Raw genomic sequence first — 23,900 nt, 5'->3', positions numbered from 1 at the left:
TACTATTTGGAGGGGAGGAAGCTGGTTAGGTTGATTCCTTGGCATTATTTCCCCTCGTACAAGCTGACGAAGATGTGTAGGCCTTGAAACCAGCCTGGTTCACTGTCATTATTACTCGGATACCCAGTGGCTCAAGGGATCCATGTTGAGTCATTACTACTCAACATTGGCAAAATGGGATAATACATTATTTACCTCAGAGGAAGGTGAATCCTTCACATTGACACCAGGAAGCTTGGGAACAGGGCTGGCCCTAAGGCAAGGCTGGGCAGCGCAGGGGGGCATCATGCTGCAGCATCCGCAAAAGCCGCACTGTGCCCGCCAGACAGCCGCACGCTCGGAAACGGGGTGCGCGCCAGAGGGATAGTTCGCACCACGGTGCCAGGGCGCCAGATATGCTTAAGATGGCCCTGCTTGGGAACTACATTTCCCAGAGCGCCTGAATGCTGCTGCAAGTGCCAGCAGTGGAGCTGAGACCTCAAGCCTGAGGCCTATGATTGCCACCTCATCCTTTCGGTTAAGAAATGGGGTGGCAGGGAGGACATGGGCAAACTGTGGGCGAGGAGGGGGAAATAAAAAAATGGTTCTCTTCTGAATGATACCCACACTCAACCAGCAGTGGGCTTGGTTAACAGAGCTGGGCGTTTGAAATTCATTCAAATATGGCAACCCACAGCCCCAGCCTGGCTCTGGCACAGTCAATTTCCCCTCAGCCCCATGACAGCATAAACTTGGCCTCCTCAAGCCAAGTTGCTCTGGCCAAGCCCACCCTGAAAACCCCTCAATTTCCTTATAAGCCTATCTGTCGTATCTCCTGCTGTGACAATGGCAGGGCCTTGGGGAACCAAGGTCTCATTCACGAATTGCTGTTTGCTCTAATTCGGTGGTAAAGAGTGGGTTTCCATGGGAAATGCGCCTGGGGGGGGGGGGAGGACAAAAGTGCTTGGACATGAGAGTTTTAAAGCATGTGCCAAGAAAGAACAGTGCAAAGGGTAAGTGTGGATGACCCTTTAGTTTCCCAAGGCCCAACTGTTGCCTGGTTTGTGTTGTTCTCCTGCTCGGCAATATCTTTCCTCATGGTACCTCCTAGCCTAAGGACAATATCCCCACCACATGGAAGCAAAAACATAAAGGCAAAAGGAAACTATCTAGGCAAAACAACTATCTAGGGACTGAGCTGTTTGCCAAGTGAAGAAGAAGTATGGAGAATGAGAAAGAAACCAGATCACAGAGAATGAGGAGGAGGAGGAGGAATGGTTTCAACAGAACTGGCCATTTTTCTGGTTTCATTTCCTCAGCCGGTTGTGCCATTTGCTTTCCTTTTTAAACAAATGATCTCCCAATTTGACCACTCTGGCCCTCCACCTATTGCCAACAGGTAGGTAGCCGTGTTGGTCTGCTCTAGTCAAAACAAAATTAAGGAATAAACTGAAGAAGCGTGCATGCACATGAAAGCTCATACCAATAACAAACTTAGTTGGTCTCTAAGGTGCTACTGGAAGGATTTTTTTTATTTTGTTTCTATTACCATCAGATAGTGACAGAAGGAGCCTGGCAATCCGACCACTAGATGCCACTGGCGTTCTTCAGTGTTAAAACACCTGGAGCGATGGCTTCTATGCCAGCAGAGATGCGACAACAGAGGCGGCCGAAATCTGGGGCTTGGAACTCTATGAACTAGGCCATAGCAAACAATAATAATTTACAAAAAAACAGCTCCCTGGGATGGAATGAATGCCGTTGCCTGATGATTTGTGTTGGGTGTCAAGGAGAGAAAGAGAACACACATCTCTGTTGGACTGGTTTCTTTTTTTCGTTTCTTTTTGTAATCCTAGAGTTTCTTCCTGCTTTCCCATCCCATGCTTCCTTTGATCTCAATAAATTACTATTGGTGCCAGTATTTAGGTTTCACAGAGGTCTTGAAATTCCAGCGGCTGAGTTGGGGAGGAGGAAAAGCCACTGTTCTGATGCTGAGATTCGGAATCTGCTACAAAGATGTTCAAGGAGATTGAAAGACCGGGGGGGGGGGATTTGTCTATACGCAGAAAAAGAAACACCACTAAGAACTTTCCAGTTGTGTTATGTTCCATCTTTCAGAACACAGACAGAAAAGGGGAAACACATTGTAGGGAACAGGCAGAAGCTCTTATATGATCAGCTCCTTTAAAAAAAAAAATTCCTGTGCCAAGAAAAGCTGGATTCTGAAACCTGTATGTATTCTGCAAGTGGAACAAACTTGCAAGGGATAGAGCAAGCAGAAAATATGATGCAAAAGAAGCAAATGCATGGAATCTGAATAATGTGTAAAGGCTATAGAATTCAGAATTTTGATTCATCGGCTCTTTTCTTTTTTTAGTGCAGAGCCTGTAGAATTCCACCATCAGCAGGGAAATTTGGGCGAAGTTCGCTGCTTGATAATGCCCCCGCTCCACCACCGTGGCTGCACAGCTTTTGCAAAAATGGCCGAGGGTACCTGCCTGTTCAACCTGATACACCATTGTTTCAGGTGATCCATGAAGGTAGCGCAGCACCTGGCAGCGGAAGCTCAGCAGCTTTTAAAAGAGGTGAGTGCAGATTACTGCTCAGAAAGAGAAAGAGGAAAGGTTCCTTTCAGGGTGGAGCATAAATTGTTCTCTTCCTGGAATGGAAAGCATACAACAAACCAATCCTTGGATACAGGGTTGTTGTTTTTTGCCAAAATGCTGTGATGCTTACCTGGAATGGTAGGCTTGATGCCAAGGAGTGCCAATCATGCCAGGAGATATTTGCATCATACTGAGATCGGGCTGGTTCTCTATGAACTTGGCAGAATGCCAGGAGTGCGGTCGGCCCACAGGGTCGCTTCGTCTGGGAAAATAACAAAAAGGGGTAAAATAATTAGAGACAGGAACTCACTCAGATACCCTGACAGGTGGATCAAGAGCAATATGATTATTTAGTATTTATTCTGTGCCAGCAGCGTGACCCTGTCAAGAATACAAACACGTCGCGGTCTCTGCTCCCTAATGTTTATTACATTCTGCTCTGGTGCTATGCATCAGTGTGTTCCACTGAGACCATCCTGTTGAAAAACACACTAACCATTTCATTGGGCCTGGTGCAAGAGGATACCCTAAATGTCAAAAATGTCATAAGGTTAATCCTGAGGCTTTGGTGGCAACCTTAAGAGAGGAATGTGGCTTGGAACCTACTAGAGAGCCTTGCTTCAACCAAGGGTACAGAATCTGTTTCACTCTGAGGGCTGCATTCAATCCTGCGCAACCTTCTGGGGGCCACGTGCAAGTTGTGGGCAGAGGAACAAGTGCAAATTTTGCCTTTGTGAAGTAGGCTAGTTTCTTTCTGCACATGCTCTCACACCCTTCTCTTCATCCAGGGAAGCAAGAGGACTTATCAGAGTTGATAGCACATTACAGCCAGGTAAAAACAGTCTCACAGAGGGTACAAAGAAGGGGCAGTAGGGAGTGTGCTGGTCGGTAAATCACGCAGTCCAAAGTTGGGAGTGTAACTCATTATTTGCAAAAACACGCTCTCCACATACAGGCCTGAGTCAGCCCTAATGCATACAGGAGCTCATTCCCTGTGGGGGAAATCAGTTGCCGAGACTAAAAGTCCCCACCTCCCCACAGCTGTCATGTCGCCTCCTCCTCTCCATGGCATTTCCCAAGCAATTGGAGACTGTGCCTGCGTGTGACCAATGTCTCCTCTGCCCTTTTCATGCCTCTCCTGGCTCGGAGAGATGGGAGGGGAGCTTGTCACAGCAGGAGAGGGAGACACCAGTGGCTCCTCTCTGCCTCTTGACCTCCCCCTGCCACCGACTTTCCCAGCTCACTAAGCCGTTTCCCCTTCAGCTTCCAACACTTCCTTTTCCCAGTCTTCTCCCTCTGACCACTCATCAGTGGAGTAGCAAGGGGGGGTGATGGGGGCGAGTCGCCCCGGGTGCCACCCTGGAGGGGGGGTGATACTCGGCACCGCCAATGGGGAACTTTTTTTTCTGTTGCATGAGATTTTTCAACTGTTCTTATATGTTCTTCCAATGCTGATTTCATATCTGAAGTCAGTTTTGTTCTGTAAGCTCTAGTTTTTTTGCAATTCATGTTTTTCACTTTTCACCAAAGTGTTGGTGTTGACCTTTAAAGCCCTAAACGGCCTCAGTCCGGTATACCTGAAGGAGCGTCTCCACCCCCATCATTCTGCCCGGGCACTGAGGTCCAGCTCCGAGGGCCTTCTGGCGGTTCCCTCGCTACGAGAAGCCAAGTTACAGGGAACCAGGCAGAGGGCCTTCTCAGTAGTGGCACCCACCCTGTGGAATGCCCTCCCACTAGAGGTCAAAGAGAACAACAATTACCAGACCTTTAGAAGGCATCTCAAGGCAGCCCTGTTTAGGGAAGCTTTTAATGTTTGATGGATTTCTGTATTTTAGTGTTATGTTGGAAGCCGCCCAGAGTGGCTGGGGGAACCCGGCCAGATGGGCGGGGTATAAATATTATTATTATTATTATTATTATTATTATTATTATTATTATTCGCCAGAGCCGCGTGGGGGTGTGTGACAAAAAAATTCCGCACCGGGTACCATCTGGGCTTGCTACGCCTCTGCCACTCATCATCATCATCATCATCATCGTCGTCGTCCCACCACCACTCCCTGGGGTCTGATTCTTCTTCCCTTGCTGGTTCCCCAGCTGGTTCCTCCCACCATTCCTCTGCATCCAACAAGTCCATGACAGTGTGGCTGGTGTGTGTGTGTGTGTGTGTGCATGGCCTGGGGAGGGAGGGTCCCAAGAGCCAGCCAGGCAGGCTTGGAGGGTCACATTTGGTCTCTGAACCCGAAGCTCCCCACCTCCGCTTCAGACTAATGTTGACAATGCAAATGACACTATCAACATTGTGTTTGGCTTAAGTTTCATTTAAAAACAGGGGAAGGGAAAGATCACAGGAGAGGGTGGCCAGATACACAGGAGACACAATCCTTTGGGGGTTGTTTGTTCCCCCCATGCGAGTAGAACCCCAAAAGGCAGCAGGGATATCCTCACTAACCATTGTTACACCCATGCGCTCAGCCCTCCACCCTCTGTGCATTGGAGAGCGAACATCTGCAACAGGGAATCTGCTCTCCATGGGATTAAGAACCCTGTTGGTGTTGGGAGACTCCATGAGTACAGCTGTCTAATGGGCACAGACATGCAATGGAGGGAGAAGGGCAAGCTAGCATGTCCTGCTCTCCCCAACGTGATTCTAATCACACGGAGGAATTGAATACCCAAACAACCGGGTTAAAGAATAAAGGAAAGCCTGGGTATATTGAAGCACAATAAAGCACATGAAATAATAATAATTTGTACCCTGCCTATCTGACAGAACAGGGAAGATGCAAATAAGGCAGTAGAACTCTGAACTGGTTGCTATCATTACACTGCAAAATTTCAAGGTCTTGATGGAAAACCAGTCCATTAACCTAATTCATGTGGAAAACTAGCCAGGCGTATATAGTTTCTGATAATGCTTCTTTCGACAACCTGCATTAGAATTCTAGCAAATGCATCTTTTCTCATCATGACACGGGGCAAGCTACGCATGTCCACATTCTCTGCTGTGGTTAGTGGGACACAAGCCCTTGTCTGCCTCTGCACCTGCTCACCAAGAGGAGGGGGAAGCTGCATATATATGGTAAAAACTAAACGAACTTGAAGTGGCTTTCATTTTTGCAGGTTGGGCCTGAAAATGTTGCAGACTAGGAAGGGGAAGCGTTTTCACTGCCTCTACTGGTGGCTTCTAACCCTGCTCAGTTTCTTAACTCACTGTTGTTGCAGTGTGCTTCCTAAACAGTGTGGGTTGTGAGAGAATTGCATTCATACAATGAGCATAAAAGAGGGTGCCTGTTGCATCTCTGAGTGATTTACTAATCTGGGTTATCTGATTATTTGTCCAGCCAGCCTCTACTGGGTGTGGGTAACTGCTCTGCATGAAGGATCGTACATTCACTCCCAAAGAAGAAACACCACAGTTGCCTCCTCCCAGAGGCAACAGACACAGTGCACTGACTCGTGCAGAAACTCAGTGACTGTTTTATTTTTCTGAAGGTAGGTAGCTCTTACTCTTAAGACACTCCAAGTGTCACCTGTTTCAGTTATAAGAATGAGAAGGATGCAGCAACAGCTTTTATCTGTTTCATTTTCCATCCAAACTATTGTTATCCATGTCCAGAAAGAATTGCAGAGATTGAGAGCGAGGATATAAATACTTGGCATAGTAAACATGCCTTCTAGCTAGGAAACAGAGCCCAGGTCTTTGGGTTTCATGAGCCTTTTTGAATACCACCAAAAGAATGAGATTCTCTTACCACCCGCCTCTGTTGACAGAATCATATTAGTAAGGGGTGAAGGTCCCTAAAAGGAGCTGCACAAATTAAATATAGTGGTACCTCAGGTTGCAGACGCTTCAGGTTACAGACTCCACTAATCCAGAAATAGTACCTCAGATTAAGAACTTTGCTTCAGGATGAGAACAGAAATCGTGTGGCGGCGGCGCAGCGGCAGGGGAGGCCCCATTAGCTAAAGTGGTACCTCAGGTCAAGAACAGTTTCAGGTTAAGAACGGACCTCCAGAACGAATTAAGTTCTTAACCTGAGGTACCACTGTATCATATATAGGTGCCTTTCAGACAGAGGCCCCTTGTAGCCTCCTTTGCCAAGAAAACAAGGAAACTGAATGCTGTAGGCTAGGAGGCAGACAGAATGGGATTTAACTCAGCAATTCACAGCCTGATCTTCAGAGAGACCCTCAAGATGTCTCCACGCAGCACACAGAGAGGCCAGAGGGATTTAAAGATTTCTTTGTAGTTCTGGTCGAATCAAAACCTAGGACATTCTCATTTCTTGCTTGAGAAAGCACATTGTCTGACAGAAATAAAGCACCCTCCCCCTCGAAGCAGCCAGCAACTGGCTTCTGAGAGCTGCCTTGCCAGGGTTTGGTTTTATTTTATTTTTAAAAACCTGCAATATTTTTAAAGCTCTTCAGCCAAACAGCCCCAGAACAAAGTAATCCAGTAAATAATTAAGCTGTGGACCTGAACCAAAAGACAAGTATAAATAGCTGTGGGGCAAAGCTTTGCATTGTGTCTATAGCCTACCTCTGTTTGGAAAATGTGGATTAAGTGTCATGCGATGAGTGCTGCGATTTCCAAATAGGCCAGAACTTCCTCCTGTTGCAAAGGTTTGAACTGTGTTTGTCTGAATAGGTGTGGCGTCGTTTGGACTTCGGTGGATTGGGGAGGAGGAAGATGTAGGCAGTTCTACTTGGCAGTCAACAGAAATCTCTCATTGACTTCAAAATGGCAGATCTGCACGTAACCAGACCTCAGCTATTGCCCTTCAACTGGATAAGCAGAATTGAGCATAGCTGCCAAGTTTTCCCTTTTCTCGCGAGGAAGCCTATTCAGCATAAGGGAAAATCCCTTTAAAAAAGGGATAACTTGGCAGCTATGGAATTGAGGTGAAGGGTAAATGGGAGAAAGAGGAAAGTAAAATGATGCTCTCAGAATAACAGGTCCTTATGTCTGGGGCATAAGGTAAAGGTAAAGGTAAAGGGACCCCTGACCATTAGGTCCAGTCGTAACCGACTCTGGGGTTGCGTGCTCATCTCGCATTATTGGCCGAGGGAGCCGGCGTATAGCTTCCAGGTCATGTGGCCAGCATGACAAAGCCGCTTCTGGCAAATCAGAGCAGCACATGGAAATGCTGTTTACCTTCCTGCTGTAGCGGTTCCTATTTATCTACTTGCATTTTGACGTGCTTTCGAACTGTTAGATTGGCAGGAGCTGGGACCAAGCAACGGGAGCTCACCCCGTCACAGGGATTCGAACCGCCGACCTTCTGATCAGCAAGCCCTAGGTTCAGTGGTTTAACCACAGCGCCACCTGGGTCCCTATGTCTGGGGCGTATCAGTTAGCAAACCAAAGTTTGATCCTGTTTGGTTTTAAGGATTAGAATAAACCACAGTCCTGCCAATCTGTATGCAACAGGAAACTGTGGTTTAGTCCAACGTGGAACTGGAAACATTCATGGTCCTCCTCACCACCGCAAATGAGGAAAGGGGAAGGGAAGCACAGAAGGCCGAGGCTCGCTTTGGCTCTTCTGCTGAAATCTAACTATGGTTTAGAACAGAGCATAATCTGAACTGAGAATCTAGATCTGAGGTGGGGAACCTGTGGCTCTTCAGGTGTTGTTGAGGCTGCCACTCCACCATCCCTGTCCGTTGGCCATGCTGGTTGGGGCTGAACAGGACTGGAGAGTTAACAACACGTTTGTGGGCTGCAGTTTCCTCACCCTTGATCTAGATATCAGCTCTATAGAACTGCCGGATTTAATATTTTCAAAAATGGGCAATTGGCTGTTGTGTGTTTCTTCACCCCAGCATTCCTAGATGTAACCTAAAACCTGCCCGGCACTTAGGAGAAACTAACCTATTAAGTCTGCTAGTGCTTTCCACATCCCGGCTGCATACACATACATTTAAAGAACATGACTTGACCATAAAGGAATCATGGGAACTGTAGTTTACCCCTCACAGTTCCAATTCCCAGCACCCTTAATTCCTGAATTCGGGGGGGGGGAGCCATGTGCTTCAAATTTATATTGTAAACTGCCTTCTGACCCTCAGAGAAGGGCGGTGTGGAAATTTAATTAATTAAATAATAATAATAATAATAATATAAATAAATGTAAGATGTGTGTGCACAGTCTCCATCTTATGACCAAGACCAGTCTGGACTTCATTTCCTTAATACCACAGCAGCTTTATTTGTTCTGCCTACAGTACTATGCGCCATTTTGCTTGGTACCCAACCAAGTGAAGAACTTTAGAGAACTTGAAAGCTTGCTGTGGCTATTTGGGGGCATTTTGAATGGCCTAATAATGGCATTGCCCTAGTATGGATTTCAGAGTGTGAACTATGTGTCAGTGCCATGGCAAAACTGGTGGTAAAACTGAATCAAATGCTGGTGCATAAAGTGAGCAACTGAATCACGGAACAGAAGTGACCAGAGCACAAGTCTGCGTCCCAGGGCCTCTGTGATGCACACAGATGGAGCAGCACCAACTAATCTGCCACAATTACTCTTTTTCTTCTTCCTTTTCATGTTAAGAAAACCAGCAGCAATATAAACAACTATGCCGTGAAATTTCATTCTTTTCTCCTGCACGAAGTGGTTGATGTAAATTAACAGAAGTGGAAGGAAAGCTAAACCGAAGACAACCTATGTTTATTAAGTAGATTCTATGCTGTAACAGAATGTACCTTCCTGTAGAGCCACATCAACAATAGCAAACACAGACTCTGGGCCAAGTTAATCAACACACTCCAGCTGAGTTGTTTTGCTTCAGCCACATCAGTTAGTGTGTGTGTGTGTGTGTGTGTGTGTGTGTGTGTGTGTGTGTGTGTACACACACAGACAGTCTTTCTCTTTCTCTCTAAAGAAATATTCAGATACCTGTGCTGATTACCGAAAATCACCCTAAGGTACACATCCTGATCTATCTTTTGCCCACCGCAACTTTAATTTATAAAATGGCTAGTATTGCTTCTGAGCAACTTCACTCAAGGAAGTTGCATGCAAAGCGACATTTCTGATCTGGCAGCTGTTCCTCTCAGCATGAACTGGGAGGACACCTCAGAGGCCTCTGTTAATGCTATATCCCCGGATTAAGGTGTTGGGACCTGGGGTGAAGACTTCAAGGTCAAAGGTGGAAGGGGTGTATGTACCCAAGACCATTTTTCACACTTAAGATGCTGCTGTTTCTCATACTGGTTTGCATGCTTTTGCAATATGTTTGGCTAAATGCAGAGCAGAAAGCAGATTCTGCCGTATTTAAATCCAATGGGTAACATCTAGCCAAGGCAGCAATTACATTCCATTTGCAAATGCAGAGTAAAAAAGCAACCCCATTTAAGCATCTTGTGTGAAACTGACCTTACATCCTAATCTGTAACTGTGTTCACTCAGAACTGTGGCAAGGTTGGGGGAGTAAGTCCTTCTGAGATCAGCAGGCTTCCTCCTGAGTAAATGAATTCATGGAGCAGGCATATTTTCACCCAAGTCTCCCTGTTCTGGATTGCAAATGTTGGCAGATATGAAGTTGCCTTGTGACATTCATCAACACTTTTGACAGCAAAACTCTGGCCAAAGCAATATCAAATGAGCTTGGTATTTGGCCCTAGGCTGTTTCCTCCTGTTCCTTGCTTCTTATCTTGCTTTTTCTTGGATTAGCATACTCAATAGCAAAGCTTCCTAGAAACTCCAGTTCTTGCGTCACTTTGAGACACAAAACCTCAGTTTCCCTAACCCATCACATCTGAGAGGTCTGGAGGTAGGCATTTGATGCATGGAAAAACACACCCACCCCTGCAAGGAATTAGCTCATGTCTGACCCTTAAGAGTGCAGAAGAAGAAAATGAAATGCAATGGGAGCGGGAGGAAACAGAGAACCACAGCTGAATGGAGAACAGAGAACCACAGCTGATTAAACAACAATTCTCCAGTCAGTAGAGCACAAGACCCTTAATCTCAGGGTCGTGGGTCCAAGCCCCACATTGGGCAAAATATTCCTGCATCACAGGGGGGTTGGGCTAGATGACCCCTGTGGCCCCCCCAACTCTACAATTCTACTAGTCTCCTTTGAGATGGTCTTGCAAGCTATAACTAAAGTCTCTCCTCTGAACAGAAAAATCACTGCAAATCTGCGAAAGTTCACTACAAATACTTAGAATACATTTTTCCCTGCTGTTTTTCATTAGCAAGAAAATACCATTTGAGAAAACAGTCACTGAGAAAGAACGAGAGGGGGGGGGAGAAACCAATCAAAGTCCCCATTGATCTCAATGGGAGAAAATTAGGCATGTATGTTCCTTAAGTTCATCAATTTCAGCCTGCATTGGCTTCCTGTTTCCTTTTGGGCCAGGTTCAAGGTTACTGAATTACTGTAAAGGTAAAGGGACCCCTGACCGTTAAGTCCAGTCGCAGACGACTCTGGGGTTGTGGCGCTCACTTAGCCCAGGATACATTAAGGATTGCCTCACCCTGTATGTCCCAAGCTGATCACTGAGACCATCTGGGAAAACAGCAGCTTATTTGTGCTCCCCCATGGACCAGAAGCGCATCTCATGTCAACAAGGAGTAATGTACTCAGTGTAGTGGGCCCAACTCCACGGAACTCCTTCCTATTAGAATCACACAGCTACCATCCCTCTTAAGAAGCCAGGTTAAAATGGTTTTATTTCAGAAGGCCTTTGCACCACAAGCAATGCCCTAATGCAGGCATAGGCAACCTTGGCTCTCCAAATGTTTTGGAACTACAACTCCCATGATCCCTAGCTAACAGGGCCTGTGGTCAGGGATCATGGGAGTTGTAGTTCCAAAACATCTGGAGAGCCAAGGTTGCCTATGCCTGCCCTAATGTTTCTATTTTCTGATGCTTTAAGCTATGTTTTAAATTTTGCATGTTGTATGTTTCCCTATAAGCCACTTGCCATGGTTTCTTTCTAAAGTGGGGGAGAGGGGTTAACATGGTAGAGCCACAACTTATTTTTCAGTTTAACATGTGCAACTGTTGAAAGCCAACTGGAATTAACTCCTAGTGAGTCAAAGTGGAACTGATCCAGTAAAATGTGGGCTGCCAAAGTAGTCCTGTGAATCCAGCAGTTCAGCAACCACAAGCATTTTCCACAAGCATTGGTCAGGCTTGGTCAAGTTCAGCAACCACAAGCATTGGTCAGGCTTGTGTTGGGGGTAAAAGGATACACATCAACCCAATTTTCTGTTCACAAAAGTTATGTTGGAGTCAAATGCAATAAAATCACACTGGTTGTGATGTTATAAAGTAGTGGGGAGCATGCGAGTTTATTAAGACTGCCTTCCAATTAAAGAAAGCTTAGTTCATTAATTGTACTGAGTTGATTAAATTTGCATACATTTGCACATAAATTTGAATGGGGGGCTCTACAAAGGACAGCTGCTTTGTCTTTATATTACACACGTGTAAGTGTCATGGCCCCAGACCAAGAGGCTTTGGAGGTGGAGTCCACAAACAGCAGCTCCAAATACCAAGTAGGACCTCCCCAGATCCTGTCCCCAGGCTTCAGACTCCTCAGGACCATTCTGTACCTAAGTTGCAGCCTTCAGGGGAGTAGAACCTTCAGACTGACTTTCTTTGTTGGACCGTAAAACCCGGGTAGTTGCTCCAGGGCATTGCTAAGTCTTCTTAACCAAAGGATTGCTGGCCAAGGTTCTGAGATTTAGCCAGCCTCTGGATCAGCACCTCCAGTCTTGTCCAGGGTCCTGATCTGTGATGGATAAGGAGAGTAAGATGATTCACACAACACGGTAAAACAAGCTATGGTTTAGGAAGTCCACGCAAATATGAAGGTTATTAGAGAGGCGTTTGCAGCTGCTTTGCTTCTTCCTGGTCCTTTTTACTGCCACACCAAGGTTTGGTTTCGCATGTTGTACAAAGCAAAGCTCATGGTTAAGTTTTGCTAACCAAGAGTGTTAATCAAGGTTAAGGCTTGTAGTTGGCTTAACTGTGAGCCTCGGTTCGGACAAGATCCTAAGCCAAACCTTGACTTAGCACAGCAGTAAAAATGGCCAGGGAGGAGAGGAGGAAAGCGGCTGTGAGCTTCTCTCTGGGAGCCTGCCTATCTGCATGGTCTTGCTAAGCCATCATCTGCCTTACAGTGTTGAGCAAACCAGATCACTGTGTTGCAGCCAACGCCTAAATAGGTGTTCATTCCTCTTGCACATAAAAAGGGGAAATGCCTCTTCTAAGGGAGCCAGTCGTATCTACAGCTGTTACATGTAAGTTATATGGAAAAAAAAACCATTAACACCCTTGGAAAGCATTCTGCTCAATTAACTAAGGGCATCTTCTTAGGCAATCAAAGGACTTTTAGTTGACACATCTAACCAATTAACTGACAAAATGCTGCACCCCTAGAGGCTCCTGCAAAACAGCCTACATAAACATCAGGCATTTCCTTTTCAAATGATGCATCTTTGCTCAAAGTAAGATTTCAATAGTTCATTCTCCAGAACCGTCATAAATGCCCTGCTGTGTTGATATTGTGACTCTGCTGCTATTTTAGTTATTTTTAGCATAGTATTAAACATGTCCTTTGCTCCTTGAGAGGAAATACAGTATATAAATAAAATAGGAATAAGCTGTTCAACTCAATGTAAGCAAAACAGAAAAGGGAAAGTCATTATTTGGATAAATGGCTTGAAAGTAGCCCATGCTCCTTCCTCCTTAAGGAATCCTGGATTTTACACTATTTTAGCTTTTATAAAGGTGTATCCAAAGTTAGTCATACTCAAAGCAGATCCATTGAAATTCTTGAATGTTACTAACTTATGCCCACTCATTTCAATGGGTCTGCTCCAGTGATTCCCAAACCTTTTGCCCCATGGACCATGTGAAATTTGCTAATGACTTTTCTGCCTGTTGTAGCAATTGTAGCTCACTTTACTAGATGCTGCATTTTCCCCCATTGTATTTGTATCGCTCCTTTGATTTCTTATACTGTATTTTATTCTACTGCAATTTGAATTCTACCGAATTCAAACTGCAATGCAACAAAAAACAATTAAGAAATAAAAACGCAATTAAAAAACGGGTCTGTCCCAGCCTTAGCTGGAGGCGTTGGGGATTGAACCTGGAACCATCTAGAGTGGGGATAGCACAGAAGGGGAATGTTGATTTAGGCCACCACATAAAGTTTGCCTTTACATAATTCTGCCAACACCACACCAAAGGTTTGCAGAGAGGATAGTAAAAACTAAAGCACTTAGAAGCTTATTAGGATTTCAGTTGCACAAAGCCACAATCCTCTATAAAAAAAATTGTTGGTTGCAATCAAGATGAAGCCACATTGCTGACAATAGCATGCTGGGAATTAGGCCAAGCTAATGCAGCTTGATTCCTCCATCCTAAGCCTGTCTTTTTAGGTTCCTAGAACTCTGTTATCATGTGCCAAGGCTGGGTTGGAAGGGAAATGTGATAAGCACAGCATTATTCCACCAAAGTAGCACCACTTCCAGAGGTGCTCTTTCACATTTAAGGAGGTGGGAAACAGTTGGGTTTTTGAGTGGAGAATACAGTCATACCTCGGATTACAGACACTTCAGGTTGCGCGTTTTCAGGTTGTGCACCGCGCCGAACCTGGAAGTACCGGAACGGGTTACTTTTGGGTTTTGGTGCTCGCGCATGCACAGAAAAGCTAAATCGTGCTTTGCGCATGTGCAGAAGTGCCGAATCACGACTCGCGTGTGCGCAGACATGGCGCTGTGGGTTGCGAACATGCCTCCCGCACGGATCATGTTTGCAACCCGAGCGTCCACTGTACAGCAATGTTGAAAGGCCAGCTCTTGCTTATATGCAAAATTAAACTGCAAAAAAGCAATGCAATATTAGCAAAGTTGTCATTGATACAAGCCAGCCAACTCTTTATTTAATGCAAAGGTATCTTTGCCTTTAGCAGGTATGTCTAACCCTCATTTAGTGCTTTAAAGCAAGTCATTCAGTGGTTAAAACCAGTGGCTCGTTCAAAGAGCCTGGTGGTTTGCTTCTGAGGAACAGGGGTGCTCCACTTCTTCTTCTTCTTCTTCTTCTTCTTCTTCTTCTTCTTCTTCTTCTTCTTCTTCTTCTTCTTCTTCTTCTTCTTCTTCTTCTTCTTCTTCTTCTTCTTCTGCGACCACTCGTAGCCTAGTAAGATTCTTTTCCATAAGCACGGTTTTAACAATGAGTCTGTAAGTGACTGTGGAGGCCAATTCTGGAACCATACGTCCTTCCACAGTGGGGACATCGGTCTCCGGGCGGGAGTTGATCATTGTGTGGATTTGCCAAGCGTGCCTTCCTCTTAGAACATTTCTCCCTTGCGTCCTGAGTTCGAGTGTCTTCAAAGCCCATGACACCTTTGGTAAAGGCTGTTCTCCAACTGGAGCGCTCGCAGGCAAGTGTTTTCCAATTGTTGGTGTTTATGCTACAGTACATTTTTTTTAGATTTGTCTTGAGACAGCCTTTAAACCTATTTTGTTGACCACCAGCATTACACTTTCCATTTTTAAGTTCGGAATAGAGTAGTTGCTTTGGAAGACGATCATCAGGCATCCGAACAACATGACCAGTCCGACGAAGTTGATGTTGAAGAATCGTTGCTTCAACACTGGTGATCTTTGCTTCTTATACTACACTGGTATTAGTTCACCTGTCTTCCCAAGCCCTGAGACCTAGGTATTTTGCCCCAGGCCTTAAGTTTTCCTCCCCCCATTTTAAAACTTTGCTTACAGGGTGGCCTTCTGAAAGTCCATCTGAATTCATCTATACATAAATATTAGCACCTGCAAAGTTCATGCAGATGTGTGTCATGAGCTACAGCCCTTCTCCCTGAAACTATTTTCCCCCAGTCATTTTTCTCTTGGCAGGGATTTCTTCTGCTTTTAGAGAGGCTCACTGGTAGAGAGAGAAAAATAGATGGGGAGCAGCTTGGCACTTTCCTCCAAACAACTCATGCTCTACTGCACATGTGCTCTGCTTTGTAGGGATTTGACAACAATTGATGGGACTACCAGCATTACGCCTAGCTTGCCACAAAGTGCAAGCATGCACATCAGTGCCACCATCCAAATTAAGTACAGTGTAATAATTTCCAATTATTGCTTAAATTAAATATGGCTATCTACTGCTTTGCATACTGAAAGTACCCCACGTATTTGAAGGTCTAAAAAAGGAGTGCATTGTCTTATTTTTTTTTCCTCCTGAAGTGTCCCTAGTGTACAGAGGCATGTTGGAGTTTTGTGCATAAAATAATTTTTAAAATAAATAAATGAGTAGCATCTCAATTAATAAATATTAATAACAACTAAGCTGCGTTGGCCATGCCTTGCTAGAGCATCCCTGCCTCTTTCCTTTTGATCTAAAAACAAAATTCTCCTTGGGGTATCTTGCAGCACCAAGACAGGAACCGAGGCAGTGAACGTGAAGTTAAACAGAACCATGCTGGATGTTGCCAGGTCATAGGCCACAAAGCCCCCAAGTTTCCCAGAAGACTAAAAACAGCTATTTTATCCTTTCTGCAATTTCACACATTGCTATGCCATCTCATTAATCTTTCTGTGTTTACACAAGTAAATGAGAGGCATGTCTGCAGTCAGTGGCAATGGCCAAGGCTACAGAGGCAAAGCCTGGAATTCCCTCCTACTCAAACATTCTTCTCCAGTGGAGCTGTTTCCTGTTTGCAAGCACTGAACAAATGTATACTCTCCATCCACACTGCAACACAGGGTGGATTTCAGAAAGGTGCCTTCCAAGGGCACAAACAAGAGAGCTACTTAGGTAAGCCAGAGTAGGGCATATGGACGGACGGATTGATCCATCATCTATCTATCTATCTATCGAAGCGTAAAAAAGCAGCATCAAATAATCCCGAATGAATTCTGTATACTTAGAACCTTAATAAAATAACTGCATGTCCAATGAGTTCCAATGGAAACCCTCCGAAAGAGCACAAGAATGCAACTTATTGAGCATTTCTAGTAAGGTTACATCTCACCTAGGATACTCAAATTGTTCTGCCCCTATGGAAGGTTTCCATTAAAATGCCCTGGGCGTTTCACAATTGGATAAGACTTTCCTGTCATATCCAATTTGGCCCTTGGATTGCGTTCTGACAAGCACACTTAAAAGCGAAAATCAAAACTGGCAGGTGTTTTAAACTCCCACTTTGTTTTAATATTGTTCAGGATATTCAACTGTTATTGATTTTTGAGCTGTTGTCAATTCAAACTCTCCCTCTCTCCTTCCTTCTCTCTCTCAACACACACACACACACACACACACACACACACACACACACACACACGTTACAGGCAGATACAGGCAACAACTGATTTGTGCGCGTCCCATTGACACACAATTGTGCATGCGCGCACGGCACCGAACCCAGAAGTGACCAAAAAACATCACTAAAATGCCACTAAAAGGGTAGGGTGGGTTGAAACAGGGGCAAAATGCTTTATGCGGATCCTGTCAACGCGCGCAGGGGTCCAGAATGTAACCTCTGCACAAAACAAGGATTGCCTGTACTTCTGAGTTTAAGAGAAGCTCAGAACTGCTATAAATGTGTAGGATTTGTCATCAACATAAAAAGAAGTAAAGTTAAGGCCAAAAGAAAACCAAAACCAAAAGGCCACTTTTTTTCTGAGTGAAACCTTGTGTCCTCAAAGGCCAAATCTGCACACAGAAAAAGCAACAATTTTCCATTTGCTGAAAAGTCTTGACACATTAGCTTTAGCTAATCATTGTGCTTCCATGCGCATTTAAAGCACCCAATATGTGAATCTGACCTGTGTCATACTGCATTAAAATCATCAAAGAATGGCCATTTGCAAAACCTGGCCTTTTCTTTCTGCTGATGTTTTAACCGTCTCTGATGCAAGTGCCTTATGCTCAGTGCTTTTGCCTGCAAAAGAAGATATTATACTCTAGCAGTACAGACCCAGGTGACTAGAGTGTATGTGTGTATCTAGAGCTTTTCAAACTTTTCATGTTGGTGACACACTTTTCAGACATGAATCATTTCGTGACACAGTAATTTAGTTTTACTAGCAAACCAGAGGTTAAACTAGCCCATTATAAGAGCATTTGCACGACACACCTACACACTGCAGCCGACACACTAACGTGTCGCGACAGAGTTTGGAAAGCTCTGATCTAGAGAGAGAAAGACCGACCAACCGAGAAAGAATGCAGTGGTACCTCCGGTTGCGGACAGGATCCATTCCAGAGCTCCAGTCGGATCCCAAGGTTTCCGCAACCGGAGGTGTTGCTTCTGCACATGGCGCGATAGAGCACTTCTGTGCATGCGGTGAAACCTGGAAAAAATACTTCTGGGTTTGCCGCTTTCGCAACCCGAGGGTAACATAAGCCGAGATTCTACTGTATAGATATATATAGAGAGAGACAAGAGACAGACAGACAGACGTACACAACTGTACAATTCTATGACTCAACAGCCATTTCTTCCCTGCCCCACCTCAATCCACACACATATCCAATGATCATATTTTCAAAGACACTTACTGTACAAGAAAAAGCAAACATGTGTTTTGTATTGGGAACAAAGTTTACGGACATTTACAGCGACTGCACCACAGAATTCTTTTTCTGTTTTTCTTTTCATGCTCATGCTATTGTAGTGCCCTGCTTTTTAAAATATGTGAGCGTAGTTCTGGGGTGTGGCAGCCAAGCAAACGCCACCCACACATTCCTGCAGCCAAGTAATGCCAGCATCTGCCAACACATTTAGACACAAGGAAAGAAAGTGTGGAGGAGGACAAGAAAGAAAACAGGCACACAAAGACAGAACCAGGATATCCTGCAGTGGGAAGGAGGCTTGGGGGACAAAGTTGGTAAGGCGATTCCTTTTATTTACCTTATGGCTTTAAAGCTCTCTTATCGACTATACTGCTACAATATAAAGGACTCACATTTCTTCCTTTGTCTCACCCATCTTCTAAGAACCTTATACCACATACTGAATGCAACCAACAGAAGGCAAATGTCCACACTAATAAGAATACAGGGAACATAAGTTGCCACCTAAAAATAATAATTCACGCATGGCAGGCAGAAGTTCTCTGCTGTTCCCACTGCCAAAGAGGCAAGGTGCTGTCCAGTTTAAAAAGAAAATGTCACAGGGAGCTTGGGAAACGGATGCATCACAGCGTTTGAAATTAGCCAGGCGCCAGGCACATTTTGCATCTGGCTATTGGCCACTTGTGACCAAGTGAAGATGCCCAGGTGCCAGGATGGTGCCTGATGTCTCCACCATCTGGAGGTGCATGCCCGGGGATCCTTGGATCTTGCCTGTTTTCACACACTAACAACACATCCTGAAGGAATCTATCTGCAATATTTTATCTGCACAATCAGAACGAATGTCAGGAACCAAAAAGTCGTATGGAAGAATACAACTTTTGAGCCATCTGGCCCCCGAATGGCAACTAGACATTCTGTTTTGGCAACTGCAACCCTGGTTTAAGGAAGGAGCCATTTGGCACTAAGCTTATACAGTCATACCTCATGTTACGTCCGCTTCAGGTTGCGTGTTTTCATCTTGTGTCCCGCGGCAACCTGCAAAAGCGCCAAATCGCAGACAAGGCGCTTTGAGTTGCGGGCTTTTCAGGTTACAGACGGGCCTCCGAAATGGATCCCATCCATAACACGAGGTACCACTGTATATCTGAGTTTATAACATTGACACATGAAATCCTTCTTTGGGTAGCGGGCTTTAATTTATAGGGCTCCAAGGGACCTGAGCATCATGTAGTAGCTAGATTCTTGATGAATCGCCAGCAGTTGCTGGGGACCACAAGTGAGGAGAGGACTGCTACACTCAAGACCTGCTTCTGGGTTTCCCATTGGGGGCATCCGGTTGGTTGCCGTGAGAACAGCATGCTGGGCTAGATGGGCATTTGTCCTAATCCAACATGGCCCTTCTTATAATAAAATCCTAGAATTGTAGGGCTGGAAGGCACCTTGAGGATCATCTAGTCCAGTTTTGGGACTACAATTCCCATCATCCCTGACCACTGGTCCTGTTAGCTAGGGATGATGGGAGTTGTAGTCCCAAAACAGCTGGAGGACCAAGTTTGTCCAGCCCCTTGCAAGGCAGGAATATGCAGCTGTCCCATACGGGGATCAAACTTGCAACCTTGCTGTTATCAGCATCAAACTCCAACCAACTGAGCTATCCTGTTCTTAAGAATACAGCCCTGAAGGCAGCCCTGTTTAGGGAAGCTTTTAAGGTTTAATAGATTATTGTATTTTAATATCCTTCTGGAAGCTGCCCAGAGTGGCTGGGGAAACCCAGCCAGATGGGCGGGGTATAAGTAATAAATTATTATTATTATTATTATTATTACCTCTGGATATGAACGGGATCCGTTCTGGAGCCCCGTACGCATCCAGAGCAGTGCTTACCCTGAAGCGCCGAATCTGTGCATGCTCCCCGCATAATTTGGCACTTCTGCGCATGCACATGGTGTCATTTGGTGCGTCTGCGCATGCGCAAATCACCAAACCCAGAAATAACCCATTCCGTTACTTCCGGGTTTGGCGCATACATAACCCGTGTTGTATGCAACCCACAGCATTCGTATCTAGAGGTATGACTGTACAGAATCTTGCATTCCCAACTCTACTCATCACCTTAAACTACATTGTTCAGATTATACAATTAAAAAATTTTCTCCATAGGGAAAGGGGAGTGCAGGGGAAACAGAAGAGGTAAAAGAGTAAGAGAAGTAGAAAACAAGCGGAGATGGAACTGGAAAACAACCAAGCCACACCTGAAACTTCTTCTATTAGCCAAACCTTTCTGAGGAACATCAGCAACCAGGATCTCGAGATCTCTCTTCCCAACCGCTCTTCTACCAAGGCAGCTGAAAAGACCCATCACCAATGCCCAGAAGCTGAGCTTTGCCCACAACACAAGACTTGACTTTTGCACTGTCTCCTCTCTCCAGCCCTGTGCTGGAGGAGTAACAGGTAGCTGGGAAGGACCTTGGAGGAAGTGGGGTAATTGCCATGATCTAATCAGTGTCTTGCTGATTATCCGTTCCTCCTCCAGAAAAGGTGAGACTTGGGTGGTTTACAAGAAGAGTATTTGGCCCACACCTCCAACTACATAGCACTGCATCCTCCACTTCAATAAGGCTGAGCTGGTTCCGCATGTGTGCGGGCACAGAGGGGAAAGGCATCTATTTTTTCATCTAGTAATTCAGATTTTTCTCCCCACCCTTCGATGTTTCTGCTCTGTCATGCAGTAAGGGAACAGCCCCCATGTTCTGAACCTCAGGGATGTTTCAGTCTTGCTTCTGTTCAGTGCTCAGTATCCTTAGGAGATGTCATAAAATCCAGAAAGTGGAAGGAGCCATATTGCAGAGCATTCAGTAACAAGAGTTTATGGAACCCAGGAACACTCACATACACTGTTGCAGTTAAACAGTTGATAGCAGGGTTTCCCAAACTTGGGTCTCCAGCTGTTTTTGGACTACAGCTCCTATTGTCCCTAGGTAGGAAGACCAGGGGTCAGGGATGATGGGAATTGTAGTCTGGAAACAGCTGGAGACCCAAGTTTGGGAAATACTGGTCAATAGGATGGAAGGCAAGTCATTGCCCCCTCATCAGCCGAAGAACCACCTGGACGATGTTGTACAATGACTCTATAGGTTAGCTTATTTGCAACCCTGGCCACTTCCTCCATGGTGGCTTACGTATCTAGTACTGATTGGCATCAGCAATGTTTGGGAAGAACATTGTCTGGGAAATTTTTTCCCAGTGCTTTGTTTTTCCCATGGAAAATTTTCAAATTTCATAAACTCATTAGTAACAATGAATGCAATTCCAGTTGCAAATGCAATACAGTGGTACCTCGGTTTATGAGCACAATTGGTTCCGGAAGTCTGTTCATAAACTGAAGTGTTCATAAACTGAAGCGAACTTTCCCATTAAAGTAATGGAAAGTGGATTAATCTGTTCCAGATGGTCCGTGGAGTACTTAAACTGAAGCGTTCATAAACTGAAGCGAACTCTCCCATTGAAAGTTGTCACAGTGGCCTGGGTGGGCTACTTCAGAGTAACGACTCCACACAGCTCTGCATTTTATCCTTTTATTGGTGCTGTGTATTTACAGTGCTAAAGGCAGTGCTATTTACAGAGATACATCTTATCCGTTTTCTTCAGTACCTCCGAATGGAGTTTGGCGCGTTCTTCTCCAGCATAAAAGCTTGGGGAGACCCAGCCTCTTCCCCCGACGTTTCTTGTGCAATTCCGGAGTCGGTGGGATTGGCCTTCCCCCCTTGCTCCCCCCTTCCTGTCCCACCTTGGGCAATGGCTCTGCTACCTTGCCTGAGCCTCGGACACCACTTCCTGCTTCTCCACTTGAGTCGGAACTCTCCCTGCTTTCCCCAGCTCTCGGAGATGGGCTGGAACTCAAGATGGGAGGGACCTCCCGATATCCCTTGTCCCTCACAAAAGTAATGGAAAGTGGATTAATCCATTCCAGACGGGTCCACGGAGTACTCAACCTGAAGCGTACTTAACCCGAAGCATGGGTGTAATTGGTTCCGGAAGTCTGTTCATAAACTGAAGCATTCATAAACTGAAGCGAACTTTCCCATTGAAAGTAATGGAAAGTGAATTAATCCGTTCCAGATGGGTCCGCGGCGTTCGTAAACCGAAAATTCGTAAACCGAGGTGTTCATAAACCGAGGTTCCACTGTATTGGGCAAGCCTGGCTGTTTCAAAGTTGAAGTACATTAGTCCCAATCTCTGTGGTGTAGTATGACAATAATAATAATAATCATAGGGTACTTTTTGAAAAAGCTGTGTTTCCTAAATACAATTAAGATAAATGCTAGTTAAATGAGATCTCTCTCTCTCTCTCTCTCTCTCTCTCTCTCTCTCTCTCGGACAGCAGAAAAATTTCCCATGCAAAGTGAAAATTTCCTGATGCAAATTACCCTAATGGCCTCTTTCCCTAAAGAGAGAGCAAATTTTCATTTGTTATAGTGGAGTGCATATGTCTTCTCTTCTGGAAAAAAAAACGGAAATAAATCTAATGGCTTTTAACAATTTTCTCCGTGCTCCAGCCCACAACCTATCCTGTGTAAGCATTTTCTTTCCGAGGATATTGTGTCAGCCGCATGTGGAAGATAAGATGTATCGGGGATAAAGTTGGGAAACAATGGCAACAGGTACTCATCGTACTACGTACCTAATTTGCCCTGGAAACTGTAAAATCTTCCCATCCGAAATGGAAAACCAGAAAGGCCACATTACTAATTAGCTAGCAATGCCCTGCTATTGTGTGAAGTGTTTCCTTACCAGCCTTGGGCTTCCCCAAAGGGCAGCTGGTGCCAGCCAGGAAACTCTCCATGCAGCAGAAAGGAGCCGTGTGACAGCCACTGTTAAGTAATAGAAGGCTGGAGTGGAAAGTCACCCTGAATATGTGGCCAGTGCGTAACTTAACCGCCATGTAGAGTTGCCCAAAGCAGCTGTCCATACAAAGCATATATCTTGCATACATTGTGTGCCTCGGGCTCCAATGTGCAATATGAAAAGTTGCTTTTAGCACCCACTGATATGGCGCAGGAGAACAAGAAAGGCAGAAAGCAGGAGTAGACAGAGGAAGAGCATGTGTTGTTCCCTCTGACATACTTCTGGCGGGGGAAGGGACCGACAAGTTCAATCTGCACAACGGAAGCCTTCTAATCTACACCCTCATTTGGGATTTCTTTTAAAGACTCCCAAAGTTATCAAAGTATGCTAGATACTACCAAGCACAGACAAAAAGAATGGCCAAAATTATCTTGTATAGGGCAAGTGGCTCTAAAGCAAGGCTGGGGAGCAGGTGGAACTAAATTTCTTGAGGTGGAACTTAATTTCTTGAGCCCCCCACACCACTTTGACAAGTAAATGTCTACGCCTGGTGTCAGTAAGAAGTCAGGTAACTTAGCTTCAAAGGAAATATTTGTGAGTGCAAACTTAAGAGTACTGTATGCTCCCTACTTTATTCCTTCCTTCCAGACCAGGTGGAGTTGAAGCCAGGATGCTAAGGGGGGGAAAGAGGAGCTGATTCCAGTGGGCCTTGGATTTGCTGCTAATTTTAAAGTGCACCCAAGGCTCGCAGAAGCACAATCTGGGGCACACTTTAATGTTCCCGGTGGTTCCTTTGCAGCTGCATCTTTTAACTGCCCCACAACCACACATGGCACCAGAGGTTCCCCTTGCCCGGCCTGAAGTATAGAAGAAAGAATCAGAAGTGCAGCAACATTGGCAGAAATGTTCCAC

At 45.2% G+C, this 23,900-nt stretch overlaps 1 protein-coding gene across 9 annotated transcripts in view; it reads right to left on the bottom strand.

Annotated features, from left to right (window-relative positions):
* The window catches only part of SHROOM3 (shroom family member 3), a 232,742-nt gene that overhangs the window by 25,214 nt on the left and 183,628 nt on the right, over nucleotides 1-23,900 (bottom strand). For 8 of the 9 annotated variants that reach the window (XM_060278375.1, XM_060278376.1, XM_060278377.1 and 5 more), the window contains one exon: nucleotides 2,716-2,847. In XM_060278375.1, the coding sequence (XP_060134358.1) occupies nucleotides 2,716-2,847 (132 nt within the window). Of the gene's footprint in view, nucleotides 1-2,715; nucleotides 2,848-12,157; nucleotide 23,900 lie in introns of those variants that run through there. The other variant, XM_035114006.2, reaches the window with a different exon arrangement.

This window comes from Zootoca vivipara, chromosome 9, assembly GCF_963506605.1.
Source record: "Zootoca vivipara chromosome 9, rZooViv1.1, whole genome shotgun sequence".
NCBI lineage: Eukaryota > Metazoa > Chordata > Lepidosauria > Squamata > Lacertidae > Zootoca > Zootoca vivipara.
The sequence above is the reverse complement of the archived record's forward strand: the minus strand, read 5'-3'. Positions and strand labels throughout refer to the sequence as shown.